This window comes from Chinchilla lanigera, unplaced genomic scaffold (assembly GCF_000276665.1).
Source record: "Chinchilla lanigera isolate Chin_1 unplaced genomic scaffold, ChiLan1.0 scaffold00022, whole genome shotgun sequence".
NCBI classification, from domain to species: domain Eukaryota; kingdom Metazoa; phylum Chordata; class Mammalia; order Rodentia; family Chinchillidae; genus Chinchilla; species Chinchilla lanigera.
The window spans coordinates 15762714-15783738 of record NW_004955423.1 but is presented as its reverse complement, the minus strand read 5'-3'; the positions used below and the strand labels follow the sequence as shown (position 1 = coordinate 15783738).

At 42.1% G+C, this 21025-nt stretch overlaps 1 protein-coding gene across 1 annotated transcript in view; it reads left to right on the top strand.

Annotated features, from left to right (window-relative positions):
* The window catches only part of Ak5 (adenylate kinase 5), a gene marked incomplete at its 5' end in the record, with an annotated part of 209082 nt that overhangs the window by 12576 nt on the left and 175481 nt on the right, over window positions 1-21025 (top strand). The window contains 2 exon segments of the mRNA XM_005385219.2: window positions 2882-3051; window positions 3152-3265. Of these exon segments, the coding sequence (XP_005385276.1) occupies window positions 2882-3051; window positions 3152-3265 (284 nt within the window).

The window sequence follows — 21025 nt, the reverse complement described above, 5'->3', positions numbered from 1 at the left end:
CTACTATACCAAAAATATCTACTCTTGAAAGTGGAATACTTTTTTGTGTGTGCCTACAAATTTGGGGTCCTTTCTTAGAAGATAAGGAGACACAATAAAAAAGAGAGCTACAAGAGGGAAGTGATTGGGAATTATTCATGACTCTATGGCTTATAGGTAGGCAGAATACAGACTCTCAATTTCATTTTCTTGCTGCTGTTAGTAAAGTACTGGTGACTGTTAGCAGGATGAATAAATGGAAGTTGATTGTCCATAAAAATGGTGTAACACCAAACTGCTATGTGTAAAAGAGCACAGATATGATTCTTTGTGCTTTGTGAATTTCATATGAAAATCAGTAAGGATTTTCATATGAAATAAATATAAAATATAAATATAAATAAAAGCATATAATAAAAATATAAAATATAAAATCTTTGGAGAAGATACAAATCTTCAAGTCTCACCTACTTCATGGTTCTTTTTATTCAGTGAGATTAACTTGCTTCCTAAGGATGTGATTCTGGTTACAGAATTTCATGCTGTACATCTCATGAATTATAAGAATGATCCAGAACTAACGAGCATAAATTTTCTAGGGTTGGGACAAGACAGACAGAAAGGAAAAAGTGAACCTTAAGTTTTCTGAGAAAATTAGGGCAATTTTATGACTTGAGGAATTATGAAATAATTGTACCTGAACCTTTCAAATTTTTATTAGCTCCAACCCGAAAAAAGTGTGAAGCAGAAAGAGGGGCCCACATGCTACTACACTTAAATAAACAAAATTTTCCTTCTGAAACTATAGAATTTTGTTTAAAGCTGGCTGTTTTGGTACAGATATGAATCTCTTATATTAATGTAATCATAACAGTAGTATTTATAAGTATTAGAGGTAAAAATATTAAAGTCATTCTGTGATTAGAGAGAAAGTAAAATTAAGTTGTTAAGAAGTTTTAGTAATCAGTCAATAATTAGTGCTATTCTTACTAATGCACCAATCTTATATTTTCTTTTTGGTTTGTTTTCTGTTATTACCTCCAAAAGTAAAAGTATTTTTTCCAGAAGGTGCCTAAACTTTCTAAATGTGTTTGAATTTTTTCATTTAATGGAATTTCTAATCTCTGGGTTTGACGGTTTATGAGGTCAAGTGGAAATAACTATATTCTGAAAGATAGTTTTGATTCTTTAGGTATTAAATCAGATTGAATCTGTCAATTGAGTTGGTCATATAATATTTTTCTTCAAGCCAGTCCTTGAATAGCCCGTGTTAGTAGGTCAAAGCAGCTATTGGGAATCAAACTGGCTTTTGAATTGCAAAGTAAAGAATTTAATCTAGAGAAGCAGAAGCAGTTTACCACAGTAAACTAAGAGAAGAAAATGTAGAGTCTCCTAGAACAGCATGGTCAAAAATGTAAGCAATTCCTGTACTAAGTTTAGTAAAGCAATAAAAAAGTGAACTCTAGGTATTTAGTTCATTATTTGGGCTTGGGTTCAGAAATTGTTCTACTTATATTAGTTAGCTGGCAATTCTGCTAACCAAATCTGTCCACTTTTTCTTACAAAAAAGCAGATCTTTCTCTTTAACTTATATTATTTGAAACACTAAGAAGTACTAATTAAATTAGATATAAAATGACTTCACACAAAAATTTTCATGTTCGTAGGAAAAATATTCACTCACTTTTGTGTTGATTTTTATTTTCAGTGTTGCCTAATAAATTATAATCATTATGTTTCAGTGAATATTACCAAAACATTTCATTACTTATTAGACACTGAATTTTTAAAATACTTGCTTATGTTCAGTAATTTATGCACAAGTCTTTGAAAAAGCTCAGTTTGTTACCAAATAACGGCAAACTGGGCTGATTGTTATATGCTTGATTTTAAAATGTATTCTGGCTCTAGATTCTGTTGTTCAGAAATATAAATTAACTAAAATTATTCTAATGTAATTTGAAAATAAAATCTAAGGTGTGTAGTAACATTTTGATTATTTCATGTTTTTAAAAACTAAATGGTAATGCTGATGATTATTGTTATGTTACAAAATGTTGATTATTTCATACTAATATATTGCACACTTAAAGTTGTGTGAAATTTTTCTATCTGGAAGACCTATTCCATTCACTCTGCAGTCATTACATAAAACTTTTGAATTCAAAGGAGAGAGTCAAGAACAGGCATGAGTAAACATTTCAAAATAAACCGATTTAAATAAGCTGTGTCACTATTGGTGTGCCCTTGATTTAAAAAAAGTTACAATTCACCAAATTACATATTAAGTCTTTATTGGTATGGTACGCATTTCGGTTAGTTTGATCACTGTCTTTTGTAGCCCATAGATTTTTCTTTGATTATAGAGGGGAAAATATAGATTTTATACAGAAAAATGTCAACGTTTCTTTCAATTGCATTGTTTTAAAAAAAGTTTTTGGATTCTGGGGGTTAAACCAGGGCCTCCCACATGCTAGGACGTACTCTACCACAAACTCCATACTGAGCGCCTCCCCGAGGTATTACATTACCCTGTGCGCATGCGCGCCAATGTGTGCTTGTGAGCATGTGCGCGTACGCACCTGAGTGGTGCTCAGAATCCAACTAAGGGCCTTGCGCATGCTAACTAGGTGGTCCATTGTTGAGCTACAGCCCAGCCCAATTACTAGAAATGTTTCTTTCTGTTTATGCGGTTGGTGAAGGCAGTTCTGTCCTTTCCTTGGCTCTCAGGCTGCTCTTGCTCTGCATTCAAGCGGCACTGAGAATGCCACCAACCCAACGTCTGCCCACGCTGGTACTGGTGATCCAGAACCCTCGTCCCAGATGCGAGTGAGTAGTAGTGGTCTAAGAGGAGCTCCATATTGTGTCTGACGGTCACCGTTTTGCATGTTTTCACTAATAGGGGGTCCCGGAAGTGGAAAAGGTACTCAGAGTTTGAAAATTGCAGAGCGCTATGGATTCCAGTACATTTCAGTGGGAGAATTACTGAGAAAGAAAATCCACAGCGCCAGCAGCAACCGAAAGTGGAGCCTCATTGCCAAGATCATTACGAACGGAGAACTGGCCCCGCAGGTACTGCTGTCTGATTTGCTGCTTTTCTGCAAAAACGTTGACACCAGTTATGAGGGTACTAATTTTAACTGGGGTTCCTCGTTTTTTCTGTTTATAAAAGGAAACAACGATTACGGAGATAAAACAAAAGTTGATGCAAATACCCGATGAAGAGGGAATCGTTATTGATGGATTTCCACGTGATGTTGCCCAAGCGCTGTCTTTTGAGGACCAAGTAAGTCTGTTTCCGTACATTTTAAATGACCTACTTTTTGCTTTCAATTTTGAGATTTATTTTTTAAAGAGAGATTTCTTGGAAGACATACCTTTTTTTAATGAATTCTGCTCTGAAACAGGCAAATATATCAGTATGGGTTGGCAGAGGGTAATTCCCTTGGCAAAGGCTTAAAAATTTAAGACAGTCTGCCAAAAGAAAAGAAAAAACCTTGTAACACAGTTCATTATTTTTATTAAAAAAGGAAAATCTCTCTAAACTTTGAGAATACAGAAGATTACTTTTTATATTTCATTTCTAAAAATAACCCTTATTCAGTAATGTCCAGGGATATAAAACATCATTCTGTACCTATGATCTTGCCAATTAAGAAAGCACTCTTTGTAGGGCTGTAAGATCCTGTACTTCCTACCTATTAAAATAGAGCTGGGGATATAGCTCAGCGGCACAAGTGCCTGCTTAGCAAGCTCAAGGTTGTGAGTTTGATTCCCATACCAAAAAAAAGAATAAAATAAAATAGAATTCAGTTGCCAAAATTTCCAAAAATCTGAGTTGACTATGCCTGCTCAATGCCTACTACATCTGTTTTAAGGGAAATAAATAAAATATTTTGCATCTCTAATCTTCTAAAAACTTACATTCATTTAAAATTTGATTACAAAAATAATAAAGGTGCACAAAATTTTTCTGAGTCAGGATCTCACTGTGTAGTCTAGGCTGGACTTGAACTCACAGTCTTCCTGTCTTTGGATATACGTGCAGCCCAACGTGGTCATGCACACAGTGGTCCAAGTCCTTGGACAAGGTAGGAAAGGAGGACTGCAGATTCAAGCCCAGCCTTTGCAACCTTATGACTTAGCGAGACCCTGCCTCAAAATTTAAAAATACGAAAGACTGGGGATATAGCTCAGAGTGAAGGCCTTGAGTTCAACCGCCAGCATCATAAAACAAAACAAAACAAAGCAAAAACAAATGAGTCCCGTTAAAAAGGTGAGTCCATTAATACCTAATACTCTGCTTCCGGCCACTGCCCCTCTTCTTAGCAGTGGAAATTGTTTGGTTTGTTATATATTCTCCCAGGTCTTTTTCTAGACTTCCACACATATAGACACAGGTGTACACACACATGAGCAGTTGCATTTTAGATTTTCATACCCTTTTCCAAACCATCTTCTAATAATACTTCTCCAAGTTAAACTCCCATCAGTGGCGAGTGAGAGTGTCTATTTCTCTGGACCCTTTCCAACTAGATAGAATTCATGTTCAAACTTTTTGCCAACCTGGTAACTAAGAAATGGCGTCTCACTTTTAAATTTACATTCTGGGGGTTACTGTGAAGCCTGGTACTGTACATATTTGTACACTTAGTGACTTTTCTTCTGTGAACTGCCTGCTTCCTTTTGCCCATTTTTCTAGGCTTGTTTATCTTTATTTATTTGGAGGAATGCTGAATGTTTTGCAGATGCTGTATCAGAAAGGATTAGGTGGAAATAAGAATTAAGTTTACTTCTCACATAAAAAAGAAGCCTGGAGTTTGGCAGTTCAAGGCAGGAGGGTAGCATTGTGACGTATCCCTCTGAATATTCCAGTTCACCTGTCTCACTGTGAGTCCTGAACCTCTGGTGCTCTGTTTAAGGGCTTGGTGTAATTTATGTGGCCATGAAGAGAGAAAAACTGGACAACATTGCTCAATTTTTTATTTTTGCTGTGACCGCCACATCACACTGCTGTTGAAGATGGGAGTAGTTGCAGTCATTCCATGTGATTCTTGGTTGAGTGTGATGGAGACAGTTAGGCATTGCCACCAGACCTGGCCTGGCCCATGTGTTAAGTGAGCTGCGCATGGTAGATACAAACAGATGGAGCAACTTGCTGCTTTTGCTTTTTCTTTTTCTTTTGCTTTTGCAGGGGAGGGGTGAAGTCAGAGCCTTGCGTGTACCAAGCACACGTTCCACCACTGAGCTTCACCTCCAGCCCCTCTCTGCTGGTTCTTAAATATGCTGTTAGTTATCTCTCTTTGGTCCTAGGTAATAACTCAGGCAGATCCTCTGGTTTTTATACACACTTAAGAAACACCAACAGATAATCTCATTCTTAGCTACTGAAAGGTCTCACCCAATCTAAATCAAAATTGCGATTTCTCATTCAGTTTAACATATCTCCATGCAGAAACCTAAAGCGGTGTTTCAGAATCCTGAAGTCCTTCCTCTGTAACAGTGGAGTTGAGGTGGGAGGGGAGGAAGGAAAGGGCAGGAAACACGTAGCTCTCCCACAGCTCTCTGGGCACCTCAGAGATATCTCATCCTCTCTTGGAGAGCAGGGATAAGATGCTGTGCCGAGGTCACAGAACTGGTTTGGGAAGCAGTAGCAGGATGGATAGTCTGCTCTCTCTGAGTAGAATCTGCAATCAGTGGGATTTATTTTCCTCGTCCACACTTCTGAGGTTGGAAAAAAATCCGCTTTAACATGTTAGGTCGACACTGTAACAACCTAGAGTTTCTTGCCTAAAGTTGTTGTAGCACCATTGTGAACCCTGGAAGAGTCAGGTAGGTGCAAAGGTAAAGCCTGGGTGTTTACCCACACTGTCAAGGTCAGGCCTCTTCCCTCACAGTCTGCAGTAGGGTCTTGTTTGGAGCCTCAGTGGGGTCTTCTGACACCTAATATGTGAGGGTTTCCTGCACCAGAGTTCCAGTTCTCTGACACCAGCTAGGTGTTGAGGAGCCCAGTTCACTTTAGACCTTAACTACCCAGAGTTAACGTGGACTGCACATGGGACAGATTAAGGCTTAGTCCCATAAGTCAGCTCCCGTCTCAGACATGAGTGTCAAGTCCCAGCAACAACCTGTACTTTGGATTAACTGGCTATAAATTTGAGGGTTCCCACAATGCTCTGCACAGTTTGGATAATTTGCCAGAATGACTCAGAGAAATCAGAGGAAAAAAACTTCACACATATTTAGTGCTCTATTATAAAGAGAAGAACAGGAACATCCAGATGGAAGAAATAAAGAAGGCAAGAAATAGGGGTGCAAAGTAGGGGTGCAGAGCTTCCAGGCCCTCTCCGAGCATGCCACTCTCCTCGTGCATGGATATACTCACCAATTCTAAAGCTCCCCGAACCTCCCTGCAACACTCTCCATCCTTCTTCCCCTCCTTTGTGGCAGGGGCAGGGCTAAAAGTTCCCACTCTCTAATCCCAGGTTGGTTCTCCTGGCCAGCCCCACCCTGAGGCTCCCTATGGTCCTCACTTCATCAGTGTAGAAGCTCCTGACTTGGAGTAATGAATGACACTCCTGTCACTCAAGAAATTTTAATGACTTTGGAAGCTCTGTGCCAGGAACAGACTATATATTTGTATTATATCACAACTTCTCAAGGTTCAGAATGGCCAGCTCACAAGAGCACAAGGCTAGCTGGTAAGGATTAGCTGAGGTGGGCCGGGGTCCAGTGAATCATTATCTCAGTTCTGGTTCCATAGGGTACCAGTCACTAGAGAAGCAGATTTAATGCAAGACACATATAAATATATGAGGATTTACAAGATAGGCTTATAGTGGCTGCCACAGAGTCAGGTGTGGAAGAGTGCAAAAGGGCTGTCTGTACACACAGGATCCAAGGATCCAGTTCAGGGTTGAGAACCTGGAGCTTGGTGCTGTGTCCTGTGCAAGTCTGTATCAAGAGGCCAAAGGGTCTGCAGTGGAAGCCAGGAAACAACGTCCAAGGTGAAGGTTAAGACTGGAGCTCATCTGAAGAAACAGAATTGAACCTTCCTTCTTCATTTCCTTTTTATCCCATTCAGGCCACCATCCTATTGGTTGGTGTCACTCACACCTAGGGCAGGTCTTCTGTGTTCAGGAAACCCCTTCAGTCACACCCAGAACAGTGCTGACCCAATTTGGTTGGATGTTTCTTACTCAAGTTGACACAATCAGCTAAGTATCACACACAGCTCTGGTGGAACTCTTACGGCTTTCAGGGCAGTGCTATTCCTATTTCTGCATTATCCTTGCTTGAGAGGGTGCAGCCTTGGTTCTTACTAGGGTAACTGCTCCTGCTTAGGGGAAGGTGATCTCATCAGGGGTGGTTTACAAGGCTCAGCTTTTCTTGGAATCTGTGGTATCAACAATTTAAAAACTTCTAAGGCATCGCTCCAGGGCAGTCTGCAGTTGGACAAAAGCTGGTGCTTGCGTGACTTTGAACATCACTGTAGGGGCTCCTACCCTGGTGTCCTCAGTCTTGAGAGAGACTGGGTAAATGTGGAGCTAATAATCCTTGCAGGACAGGCTTTCTGTGGGATTAGCAGGCTCAATGCAGAGCTGAGCTAGGCTCTGCCCCAGAGTTTTGAGGAACAAACACACATTGAGTTTCTTGGTGTCCGCTCTATCTATCTTGATCTCTTCTGTCCTAACACCGTTCCTTCCTGTTGTTTTTCTGTCATCTCCTAGGTCACTGTCATTGTCATACATGGTTGAAGCAGGGTTGCCACCACATATGGGTCCCAACTGACACAAAAAAGATGAGAACATAAAGGTGTAAAGTCACAGATCTGGAAGTGACATTGTCACTTAACCACATGACATGGTTTACATTGTGCAGAAGACTGGCAGCTACGGTCCCTTTGGGCAGCCGTGTGCCTGGGTATCCCCTGTACTGAGGAGAGTGTGGAGAACCCTTTGCAGCTCCTACCGCTTGCCCCCAGCCAGGCCAGTGCCCTCCTGCTGCCTTCTTCCCCCTGTGGAATGTGCTCACCATGTGAGGACAACAGCTTGGGTACCGTTACAGAATCCAGAACTGTGAAGCTCTATCTGATGTCCAGTTTCCTTCTTTAGGTCCAGATTTGACCCTAAAACTCAGTCACTTATAAACTGAATTTCAAGTTTTCTTCCTGTCTGTCACTAATAAAATGTGGAAGAGCAAGACTAGGGAGAACAGAGTAAAGCCTCCTATTCAGAAAAAGGGGGGCTTGGGGATACCTATGGCATCATTGAACAACATCTAAGGACATATCCAATTAGGCAGGCTGGGAGGGATCCTGAGTCACCACTGGTGACTTCTGGGGTGCTGTTTTGGCACAAGGTAAATCTACTTCTCCTTAGACCTGGGCCCTGTGAGCTGTTCTTCTCTGTTCTTTACTGTCTTACTTTTCTCATTGCAAAGACAAAATGCCCAACATCCAAAGTTAAAGGAGGAAAGGTTTATTTGGTTCACAGTTTGTGGAGGTTTCAGTCCCTAATTGGCTGGCTCCAAGGCAGGATGGCACATGACAGAGGAGAAACAGTTGATGGTGGCAGAAGACAACAAAAGCAATGACAGAGAGAGAGAGAGAGTTCTTTCTGTCCCTTATATGCAGGCTGCCTGCCCTAGGGCAGGTGTAGCACTCACACCCTTAATCCCAGCACTGGACCATGAATCAATCACAAACTCTAGATTCAGCCACCTCTGAAAAGCTCATCCCCTATAACCACATGAGGCTTTGGGGGGGACATCCAAACACAAACCATAACAATTACCCTGCAGGGCTATATTGAGGAGGTGAGTTGGATACTGTAGTCTCCACAGATCTCTTCTACAACTGAAAAAAAAAAAAAAAAAAAAAAAAAAAAAACATGCCTTTCAGACTTGGCTTATGTTGACTTTGTTGACACTGTTTCCTCAAAAATTTGGTAAATTTCTGCTCTTGCTGCTTCCTTAGCGTCTGTAACTGCACTCACAATTCTTCTCTGGACGTGGCTGTTAAACTGCTTTATGTCTGTGTTTTCTCCTTTGAATGCTAGTCACATCAAGCTCCTCTAAAACAGCAGGCTTGGGTGGAAGGCATCCTCTTCCGTCTGGGTTTTGCTTGGGAGCTCTTGTTTGGAGGCAGTGGCAGGTTAACGCAAGTCGTTTGTGCCACAGCTGCCTAATGCACTGCTGTTTGCAGGTTTGGAAACATTGGGATTTTTCAACCTTGAGAGATTCTAAAGTGCTAGATACTCTCTTTCGTTTTATATCTGCTTGCAGGTTGCTCAGTTCTTCCTTAAGTTTACCTATTTCATACAGTAGGTTGCTAAATGCAACAGTGGTCAACATACGTTCTGGCCATTTCTTCTCTGGCCATAGTTTCACTGGAACTAGGCTGCCTTCCAACTCATCTACTTTCCTGACTAAAGTGTCTGTGCGCCACTGCCCAGTGTACAGCTTTTTGGCACAGTTGCATCCTGCTTAGCATGACTGCTGTACTTACAGTAAATCCAAGTGCTAAAATACAGACGGCATAGTACAGGAACTTGTCTCGCTGGTCACAGTGCATGACCTCACTGTGGGTGAGGGCAGAGCAGTGTCAGTCTTCACTTTCATTCAGAGATGCAGGGGTGCATGTGAGTCATTGCCCCTCCAGCCCAGAGCAGTGGTTCTCAATTTTGGGGGTCACAGGCCCATTACACTTGGAGAAGTCATTAAGAACCTCAAAAAGCTTCCATTTACACCACATGACAAGTACAAATAAATTGTATTAAGTCATTCAAAAAGAATAATAAATCCATAGAAGTTAACCGAACCAAATATTTATGAAAAGTTAGCATACTTTACAAAGCTTTAAAAATCACAATGAAGGGGCTGGGGATTTAGCTCAGCGGCAAAGCGCCTGCCTGGCAAGCACAAGGTCATGAGTTCCGTTCCCGGTACCGGAGAAAAACCAAAAACAAAAAAAAAAAAGAGAGAAAAAATCACAATGAAGAGAGGCAAGGTGGTATACATCTGGAATCCCAGCACTCTAGAAAGCTGAGGCAGGAGGATCATGAGTTAGAGCCCAGTTGGGCAACTTAAGGAGTTAGTGAGATAACCCTGTCTCAAAACAAAAATAAAAATTCAGCTGGGGCTGTAGCTCAGTGTGGAGGCCCTGAGTTGAATCCCCAGGACCAAGCTGATGATGGTGATAGACATTGCCGTACATAGCCGTAAGTCTTTTTAACAGCTAGCTAATTGACAGTTGGATTCTCACACCTGCTTTTGTATTCCAACTTCTGTGACTTCACATTTCATGTAACCACTGGAGAAACACCACTATGCCTTTGTGAGAGCAGAGAGTGAAAATGCTCGTTTGTCTTAGCATGAAAGTAGTTTTGATCTGTGGCTTTTCAGAAAAGAGATCGGCAATTTCCAGGGTCTCAAGAGCAGGGTCTCAAGAGCACACCACCACCACCTTGGGACACTGCTGACATATCTGTGGGAAAGCTTTGTCACTGCTATGGCCAGGTCCCAACTGGTTGGAAAGGGGAAGGGAGAGCAAGGGATACAGCACACGTCACTTCCCACTGTCCCCAGAAGGGCCCTGAAGTTACATGGCTACATCCCAAACGCAAGGGACCTTAGGAAAGGTGGTCAAGCCAGCTGGCATGGGTCAGCCTACAGAGCTGACATTGTGGAAGAAAGGAAGACAGATTTTGATGGACACTAGCAGTTTCTTCCAGAAGCCACATGCTGTTCATAGAGCCGTTGTCCAACCCACTGTTATTTCAGCTGTCCTAGTTCTGGAGCCTGGCCTTCCCAGAGAAGGAGATTGGTCAGAAAGTCTGCATTCCCATTGTGTACACAACCCTGGGGTCACTGGGGTTAGTGTAGTAGCTCCTTTCTATATGAAAAGTATCTCTTTGTCACCTCTGGCCTAGTGGTTAAGGTAACAGATTAGAGTGGAATCAAGGTAGGTGAAAGTAGGCAGGCTAAGACATTTTCTACTACCAAATATACTGTATTTTACTAAGATTTTACTACATTGTAGTTCACAATGAAATCATCAGTTTTTTAAAGGTTGTAGAATTTCATATTCCACAACGTGGAAATGTGGAGGAAAAACTAGATTTCTACTGAGAGGATCTGTTAACCAAACAAACTGTAAAGTTCAAAAGAGTAGGAATTTTACTGTGCTCTTATTGAAAATGGCAGAGGGGCACTGTTATGGTTTCTGTGTAGATGTTCCCCCAAAGCTTCATGTGGTCGTAGGGTTTTTTCAGAGGTGGCTGAATCTAGAGTGTATGATTGATTCATAGTGCAATGCTGGGGTTAAGGGTGCTAGGATTAAAGGTGGGTGATTGCTGGATCTGTCCACTGATTGGATTGGCACTGCCTTAATCCCAGTAGACTGAATATACTGTAAGGCACAGAAAGAAGCTTGTCTCATTCTTTCTTGTTGCTTTTGCTGTTTGCTGCTGCCATGAACTGTTATTCCTCTGCCATATGCCACCCTGCCTTGGAGCCAGCTGATTCTAGACTGAAACTTCCACACACTGCAAGCTAAGTAAACCTTTCCCCCTTTAACTTTGGGTGTGGAGTATTTTGTCTCAACAATGAGAAAAGTAACCAAGGCAGGCACTTATATACAATCTTACTTTAAAGAATCCCACAAACTGCCAAACTATAATTAATATATTCAGCTTTCTGGCCCCAGCTAATTTTTCAGTTTTATATGTCTGACTATACTTTCTTCATACTGTACTACTTCCTCTTATTCACAATGACCTGCTTCTTCTATTTCCTCTATGCTCTTCATCCCATTTCATAGCTTTTTTTTTTTACTATGCATTTTTCAGCCCTGTCTTTCTAGAGAACTAGAACTAGCTCATCCTCATAACTGTTGAGCAAATGTTACATTCTGTAAGTGCATCATATTTTATTAGTAGACATTCAGGTTCCTATAAAAGTTAGCTATGACCAACATCCTTACACACATCTCCCTTTGCATCTGTCAGAGATCTCTAAGGAAAATTTCTGGAAGTGAATTTTTTAAGTTAAAAAAATCTCTACCCTAGAAAATATATATATAATATCCATATATAGTTTTGGGTCTATATTTTAGATTTTGGTATTTAAAACTGGACTTATTGCCAGGCATGGTGTGTTCCTGCCATAACATGCCAGCCTTGCTACAGGTCCAAACCCATGAGGCTGCCTGATGCTGGACTTGAACCTGAAAAGTGTGAGCTGATAGAAATCCTTCTTCATGAGTACGGGGGTCCAGAATTTCCTTCCAGTGACACAATGCTAATACAGCTCCCCTTCCTTTTATAGTTGCCTATTCCTATATAGTTACTCTTCTTTATAGATCAGTATCAAATTGTCAGACCCGTAACGATCTGTTGAAATTCGGTGTGGATTTCAGTGTAGATATTGTACAAGTAGATAAACAGGTAGAAGAATGTTCAGCAAATTGACATCTTCCATTTATGAACACCACCACAGCACTGTGTTTATTCAGGTCTAGTTTTATACCCGTTATTACATAAAGTTTTATTATTTTCCACATAAAAATCTTGTACTATTTTTGTTGGCTGTGTTCCTAGATAATTTATAGTTTTACTGCTATTGTGAGCAAGCTGCTGTTTTTCTAACCTATTCTTCTCAGCGTTCAGCTGACGCTGTAGAATGACTGTGCCCGTGGGTGTGTTTGTCTGTCTCCGCAGACAGGCTCCATTCTGTTGTCTTTGGGGCAGAGCCGATTCCTTCATGTTAGACCCTCCTTCCTGCCTTTCTTCTCCCCTTCTTCCCTTTCCCACTACTGCACCCCAGGATCCTCACATGCACCCTGACAACTTACGATGCTCCTTGACTGGGCTGGGTTCTACTCGACATGTTTTGACCTGTACTGGCAAACAAGTATTAGTGCATGGACATTGAGACAAGAAACGATTCAGGTAAGTGGGCAAGAAGGAACCTTGGTGTCTTGATTACTTTTCTCTTATTGCTGGGACAAAACACCCGATACCCCAAATCAAGGAAGGAAAGGTTTATTTAGCTCACAGTTTATAGAGGTTTCAGTCCATAGTCAGCTGGCTCCAAGGCAGGGTGGTATGGCACAGAGGCAATGGTCCAAAGAAAGCAAAATCAGAAAGAGCGAAAAGGGAAGAGCAGCAGAGAGCAAGCCTCTTTCCCTCCCTTATATTGTATGCAGGTGACTGGCCCCAGGGCGGGTGTAGCTCTCACACCCATAATCCCAGCACTGGACCATGAGTCAATCAAAAATTCTAGAAGCCCACCCCCATGACTGCATGAGGCTTTGGGGGGACAGCTAGACATAAGCCATGACACTTGGGCTCAGTCTGAGACCCTCCTGTGAACCAGTGGAGCTGGGTACACTGTCTGGGGCATAGAGTGGGTTCTGACTCTCACTACTTTGTGTTCTTGGCTGATGAACCATCCCTCTTGAAGCCTTAGTGCTCCCTGTTGGAGAATGAGGTTAACAGCCCCTCCCGGAACTGACGGGAAGATTAAAGGGCATACAGTGCAATAGTTCTTAGCACAACTTGTGGCCTGGAGTAACCACTCAACACTCTATCAGTCTACAGAGGGGAAGGCCCAGTTCTCCCCCCTTTTTGCCAAAGGCTTTGAAGGCCAAAGGACGAGATTCCTTGTGGGCACTGTTTTCAGCTTGGATGATGAAACCCTTCGAGGCCACCTTGCAGGGCAAAAGCTGCCCGGGGCTCCCTGCTCTCACTCTGTGTTCCAGGATTCCGCAGACCTTTGTTGGCAGAAAGTTTTCCACTGCTAAGTGGCTGGCAGCCACTGTAAAGATCTCTCAGCCGGAGTCCAGGGACAGTCACAGTGCTAAGCAGAAAGAATTTGGAAGTCCACTAATTAGCACATCCTGTCTTCCCCATCCTCCACTCCCTTCCCACTCTTGGAGCAAAAAAAAAGAATGAAGAATTGATTCTTCGATGCTAATGCTGAGTTCAAAATGAGCCCACGGGAGGCTAACTAATCCTGAGGAAGCAGGCGGGCTCTGGGGCTGTCGTTTAATCAGGTGATTTAGTTCAGCACCGGCCCTGGGAGGGGCTGTGGGCCCCCTCGTCCCTCAGCACTGGGCAGCCCCACGCCTCACAGGTGCCAGGAGTTGGAGTCACGGTCCCTTCGCTGTGGCCTCCTGTCCAGCGCTTCTGCAGGTCCCTGCAGTCGGCCGACACATTCCGCGGCCAAGCGTGGACAGCAGGCGTGAGGAGCTCTGGGACGTGCATTTCACTGTGCCGATTGGAGCAGACCCCAGAGCCCCACTCTGTGCACCCTCCTTTGGTTCTACCCAGTTTTCCTCCCAGCCCGTCCTTCTGAGGAGCAGACAGCGCACTGCGGCCCTCTTCCCCCTGCTCATCAGGCCGGTGCTCCTCCGCCAAGCGCTTTTACCGGTTTCCGCATCCCCAGCAAAACCATGCCTTGTTGGGCCCCGTGTAGGCTTTTCCAGATGCTGTTACTGCTTTGTTTTCTTCCACGAATATAAATGTTTTTCTATTTCTGTGATTTAAATACAACGAAAATCCAAACTTCTACTTTCTGTTGCGTGCAGAGATACTGGTTCATGTTAAACTGACTGCATTTTTCTACCTGGTCTGTATTTTTCATTCTATTTTTTGGTGCCAGCAAAGTATATTATTTATATTTGAATGTGTAAATTTTACCATTGATTATTATCAGGTTACCACTTTACCCCAACCTTAGCCACTATTGCCCCACTTTCCAGATGAAGAAACTGAGGCAGCAGATGAATAACTTGTTCACAGCCACTGGCAGGCAAGGACACAGCTAGGATCCCCTGGGGGCCAGCATGGACTCTGGACCACCAGCTTCCACTCACCCTGACATCTCAGATGGGCAGCTTCAGGCTGAATTTGGGCTGAAAGTGCTGGTTTAATGTGTGCCAAGTTTTAAAGCTGGTACATCACAAAATAAGAAGGGTTCTGCTTTTCTTGAGATCTGTGCAAATTTAGTGGCCCGTGGCCCCGCCTCTGGGTCCTGGCTGTTGTTATGAGGCAGGGTCAGGGCTGCTTAGCTCCCAGGGTCCCCGCTGTCCTCTCCCCATCCCTGCCCCTCTGAGCAGGTGTTGGAGTCCACACCCCACCCCCTCCCCATCCTGGCCTCTTGGCTTTGGCCCTCTGCCGGCAGAACTGAGTGCAGGAGCCTGCCCGCCACTCCGCTGTGCCCAGCTGTGCCCCAACAGGAGGCCACAGTACAGCGCATGTGGGTCCAGCCCTTGGGGCGTCTCCCAGAGACTTGGGCTGGAGGGAAGCAAGCCTTCGCCTGTGCCTGCCACATGTCCATGAAACAGTGCAGTGCAGGCCTAGCTGCCTGCTCAGTTGACTCAGGGAAGTGACAGAGTAGATAGTAGATCAATCATAGTTATAGCCAAAACACTGACCATATACCAAGAATCTGCTATGTGCCACACGTTGTTATGAAACCATACATGTTCCAGAGAGAGAGAGTTTATACAAGGAAATCTACACATAAATTTCCTCCCACCAGCTGAGCATGGTGGCACACGCCTGTAATCCCAGCACTTGGGAGGCTGAGGCAGTAGGATCACCACAATTTCAAGGCCTGTCTGGGCTACATAGTGGGACCTTGTCTCAAAAAAAAAACAAAGAAAAAAATTTCTCCCACATTTTCACTTTTTTCTCTTAATACATTTGGTTATTATTCTCCATACATTTTTGATCATACATGCTATAAGTAAGAATCATTTCACCATTAGCTCTGCTATCCATTATAATGTAAAATATTTATACACACAGAGTATTTAAGGGGGTAAGATGAAGAGGAGTGAAATGACTAAGCATTTTAGTAATTTACATTTAATTTTTAGTACACAAACTATTTTTGCACTCATTTTTAAAGAATAATATGACAAAAATAAATAATATGATTTAAAATGGAACTTATTTTGAAGAAACAAGTTAAAAATTTATGTTTCAAAGATTTTATTCAAGACTAAATTGATTTTGTAGTGATACCTGATTTTTGTTGTTCTTGTTTTGATTCTTGAGACAGGGTTTCATTATGGGGTCCAGGCCGACCTTGAAGACAGTAGGTAGCTCAGGTTGGTCTCAAACTCCCAATCCTCCTGCCTCAGCCTCCTGAATGCTAGGATTACAGATGTGGGTCACCACACCTGGATCTGTGATATCACATTTTAATTATTGTTTTTGTTTTGCCATAAAAGAAATGTTCCACGGAGATAAGTAGATGACTTAGTGAGGACCGCAGTATCTGCCTATATATGAAAGACTGAAGAAGCTTAATTTCTCTAACTTGCAGACTTTCAAAAGTACATTTCAACCAAAAATACATTTCCTCTGGAATCCCCAATTCATCAAGTTGATCTCTCCTCTGTGTTCACACGCTGTCCTTAAGGATTTGTGGATCTGGGCATTAAACGTGTTGGGTTGGGAACACTCAGACATGGTTTGGGGACCACCTGAAGTCATGGCCTCTTTAACACAAATTCAAGTTCTTGTTTAAAGCAGCCGTTGCTATGTGCTTTTGTTTTCTGATATGGGTACTCATCATTTTGGGGTGAAATGGTCACAGTCAAAGTACTGAGGCTTAGGAATGACAGGAAACAAATTTACTTGGATTGCAGTGGAATGACCAAGGTGACAGAAGTAGTGCGACAGGGACATGAATTTCTTCAGGCTACTTCCTGGGTCTGTGTGTGTGCATGCACATTAGGATGGAACCCAGGGCCACCCTCGCACCCAGCATGTGCTCTGCCTCTGAGTTGCACCCCCAGCCCCGCCGCAGGCTTGTCAATAAGGGAGAAAGGATGCCAGGAATTGTCCTTGGGAAGGTTGTGCCTCTGGAGCCCACACAGCCCTGGCGAACTCCATCCTTGGTGTGCTGTGGGATGAAAGAAGGCAAGACCTGCTGGAGCAGGTATATATGGCCATCTGGTGTTCTTTTTTCTTTTTCTTTTTGTAGTTGCAATTTCCCCAGGCATCTATAATTTTGTCTCAGCTTTGCCATTTAAAAGGAATCTAAAAATAAATTTAGTTCTGAGTCTGACTGAGATTGTATGTATGAAGAAATTTCAACTAGATAAATATGTTGTTATTTAAAAAAAAAAACAGCTAAGAAATAAAAGAAGATCAATCCTCCAAGGGCCATCATCATCCTACTTGCATAGTGAATTGATTTGACACACTTATAATTTGATTTGCTATTCCTAAGGGGGACAAATTTGATTTGCTCCCAAGGGGGGATGATTTAATTTTAATTATGCAATATTTTTCCTCAGCATTAGCACTTACATGGAAAATGTTAAAGAAAATGTTGATGCTTTCCTTAGAACTAATGACTTAGAAGCTTGCTTATAATTATTTAATAATTAGGTTTTGAAATTGAGACTGCATTAGGGTAAGATGATTATTCATTTATTTTTATTGCACTGTGTTGTGATACAACATAAGGCTATTAAACTTAAAAGGCTGATGAGATTTTTGTGATTGCCCTATGTAAAGTGAAAGGGCAATTTCCATACTTTGCACAAAGATAAAATCAAATTCATCTTTGACTTTGCCATGTATAGTAAGTATGTACTGTTGCTGTCTAACAAATCTTGCCCCCAACTTAGTGACTTAAAGCAGTAGCTGTTTATAATATTGCATGTGTCCTGTGGAATGGGAAATGATGAACTGGGGGTCAGGTTGGTTTTTACTCAGCTTCCATCCTGAGGTTGCAGTTTACATGGTTGTGGCTAGGCTCATCTTGCAGTCTGCTTGTATGTCTGATGCTTGGTTTGTGAAGACTCCAACAGCTGGAACAACTGTGGTTTCTTGGGCATCTCTTATCTGTCCACATGGAGACCTCAGAGTAACTGGAACCTTGGGGCTCCAAAGTTATTAACCTAGGAGACTCAGAAAAAGCTGTATCACCTCTTTCTGTTACTTAGAAATGAGTCAGGAAAGCTGGTCTATGTTCAAGGGAAAGTAATTTAGAATTTTCTTTTGTTAAAAAAGTAGTATAAAAGAAAAACAACTTGTTAACATGTTTTTTAAACTCCGCTGTAAAGTATGGTAAGCAAATACCTACCCATGCACCACTTTGCCCTTATCTGCCCCTTCTTTTCTTCCTAGTTTTTTTTTTCAATGCTCAGGATTGAATCCAGGGTCTTTACACTGAGCTACAGCCTCAGCTCTTTTTAAAGTTTTTATTTTTGAGGGAGAATCATGCCAAATCATTCCATCACTCAGGCTAGGCTCAAACTTGCTGTCCTCTTATCTCAGCCTCCAAATCCTCCTGGATTACAAACTTGCACCACCATGCGCAATTTTTTCTTCCTAGTCTTTTCATTCCAGCTGCTCATCCCGAGCTATCTAGACTTTCAAAGTCTTCTCTTCTGCACCTTCCATGGCCTTCTTATTTTATGCCCCATGGTAGATTTTCTTTAAAAACCCACTCTAATTCTCTGCCTAACTGAAAGCCTTCAGTGACATTATTGTCTACAGACTTGCCCCTCCATGTGCGGTTTCCATCAGAATCAGCAGGTGCATATCTTGTTTTAAAATGTGGATGGTCCATAACGCTTCACAGAATGGCAGAATTAAATTTCTGGTGGACGGAACCCAAGAATCTGCAAGGAGATTTACAAGTTAGCAACCTTTGGGAAAGTTGATTCTTAAATACATTAAAGTGAAAACTTCATCTTATATTCAGTACCACACAGTAGCAGTTCGTCAGGAATGACGTTATTATAGTATGGAGCAAGTGGTCTGTTGATAGTGATACTGAAGTACTGGAATTCAAGCACATACAGTGATAACATATTCTCACTTTGCTAGTCCATTCTTCTTTGCATGTGTGGGAAAGAAATTCCTTAGAGTATGAAGAATTTCACTTAAGATGGGTCCCCAGTACTAATGGCATTAGATGTGTGAGTCTCCAAGGAACCCGGGTGCCATGTGGTCTGATTGGAGCTGGTCCAACCTTTGCTCCGGTGTCTTTGACCCTTCACTACTTCTTGCTCTTCAGTAGTCTTGTTTCCTTTCTCTTCTCTATCCTCTCTCCACCCCACCCCTTTCTCTTTTTTTCTTTTCTTTTCCTTTCCTTTCCTTTCTTTTCTTTTTGTTTCGTTTCTTTTCTTTTGAACTGCATCTCCATGCTCACCTTCTCTTGAACATCTTCCCTTAGAACCCTAACCCTTAGAGATTTTTTTCCACTGTCTGCTTCTTCTACACATTACGTTGTAATCTGTAACATTTATATGGCTCATATCATTTAGTATCTTACATTGTATTTAGTAAATTATTATAAATTATTATTTCATTGTAAATTACATTGTAATTTATTGTAAATTATTATTTCATTACATTGCAAATTATTATTTCATTCCATTATCAAGTCACTCAGATCCAAGGAAAGCATGACACCCTCAACTGAGCTAAAAAGAAGAGTGTTTAATAAAGGTGTATAGGACTTGAGGAAACTACTTAAGATGGTTCTGTACCATAAAGCTGGTGGAAATGAGTTCTACTTCCCTTCCAATGCCTACAGCCTCAAGAATGGAAAACTATTTTACTTGAACTCAGGAAAAATAACAGCTGTAGGGAGTGGATTCCATATAAGAACCTTGATCTTCAGTAGAGAGCAGTCGTCCACTTCTGATGATGCCATAGGTTGACAGCCACAGGGAGAAATGTCCAGACTTTCTTCTCCTCACTTCCCCTGGTGTCCTGCTAATGTTTACCACTAGACAAAACCAGCTGCAAGCCAGAGGTCAAGAGAATCCACTGATGAATGGGGGAAAAGACATCACCCAGGCATAGAGATGGATAGTGGAGTTAGAGAGGCAAAGGGAAGAACCTGGCACAATTACAGACTTGGTAAGCCCAGATATTGTATTTGCACCTACTCTTTGTCTTCCTCACAGCTGACATGCAATGAATACAGTAGTTGTGCAATAACTACTATATTCACTCGTTCACACAATCATACAGCAGTTTCATTTTCCCAGAATACTTGGTGAGTGACAAAAGGCTTTCCAACGGTTAACATTTTGTGTTTTCTGCACAGTGATTTGCTCAAACATAAACTCCTATGATGCCTTAATTGCCAGGCCCAGCTCCCTTAAGAAAATGCACATACAGCTATAATTTGAATATTCTAAGTAACTACCAAAATATAAATTCAAATTGAACCAGCTGTCTGGGGTGGAGTGGAGAGCATCAGAGAAGCAGCCTCTCCAAGGTTTGGTGTTCAGACACTCGAATATAGCAACATGAGGAGCAAAAGAAGAAGGGAACTGAGTCCTCAGGATGCAGAAAGAATCTGAAGCAAGAACTGAAACCCCTGGGGAGAATGAAGAGAGAGTTCAACGAAGAAAAAGGAAGCTGCAGGTGGTATTTCTCTCTGAGCCCAGACTCACTGTGTGGGAGGGGTGGATTGAACCTGCAGATGCATGGTGACTACTGGTGATCCCAGAAGCCTCCATGGAGAAACACAGTAGTGGAATGGAGCAGTGGACACAGCAGACTGCAGTGGCTGGTGAGTTATTCAGGTTCAGACACTCCCACCCCCGGGAGAGAGCTTTTGACCAGGAGCCATCTTGGAGAGGGACCAGCTGAGCTCAGAACTCACAACAGCTCCAGACCCGCTCCATCTAGCAGCTCCCAGCTCCCTGATTTGCTGGGATTAATCAACTCAGATTTGGGACTCTGTCTGCCCACATTGTCTACCAGTGACAGCAGAGACACACCTTGAAATAGATTTTTTTTCATTTTCTTCTTTTTTTTTTTTTCTTGTTTTTGTTTTTTCTTGATTGTTCTTGTTTTTATGTGAATGTGAACATGGTTTCTAGTTTTTCTGTTATGGTTCTACTCTGTTCTTGTTATTTCTTCCTTCTCTCCTTCCTGTCTCTACCAGTTTCCCAAAGTTTGCATAATCTTCCTTTGTTCTCTAGCCATGTTTCTAATCACTTCCTCTTCTTCTAGTTCTCTGCTTTTTTTCCCAATACCTTTTAAATTTCTCC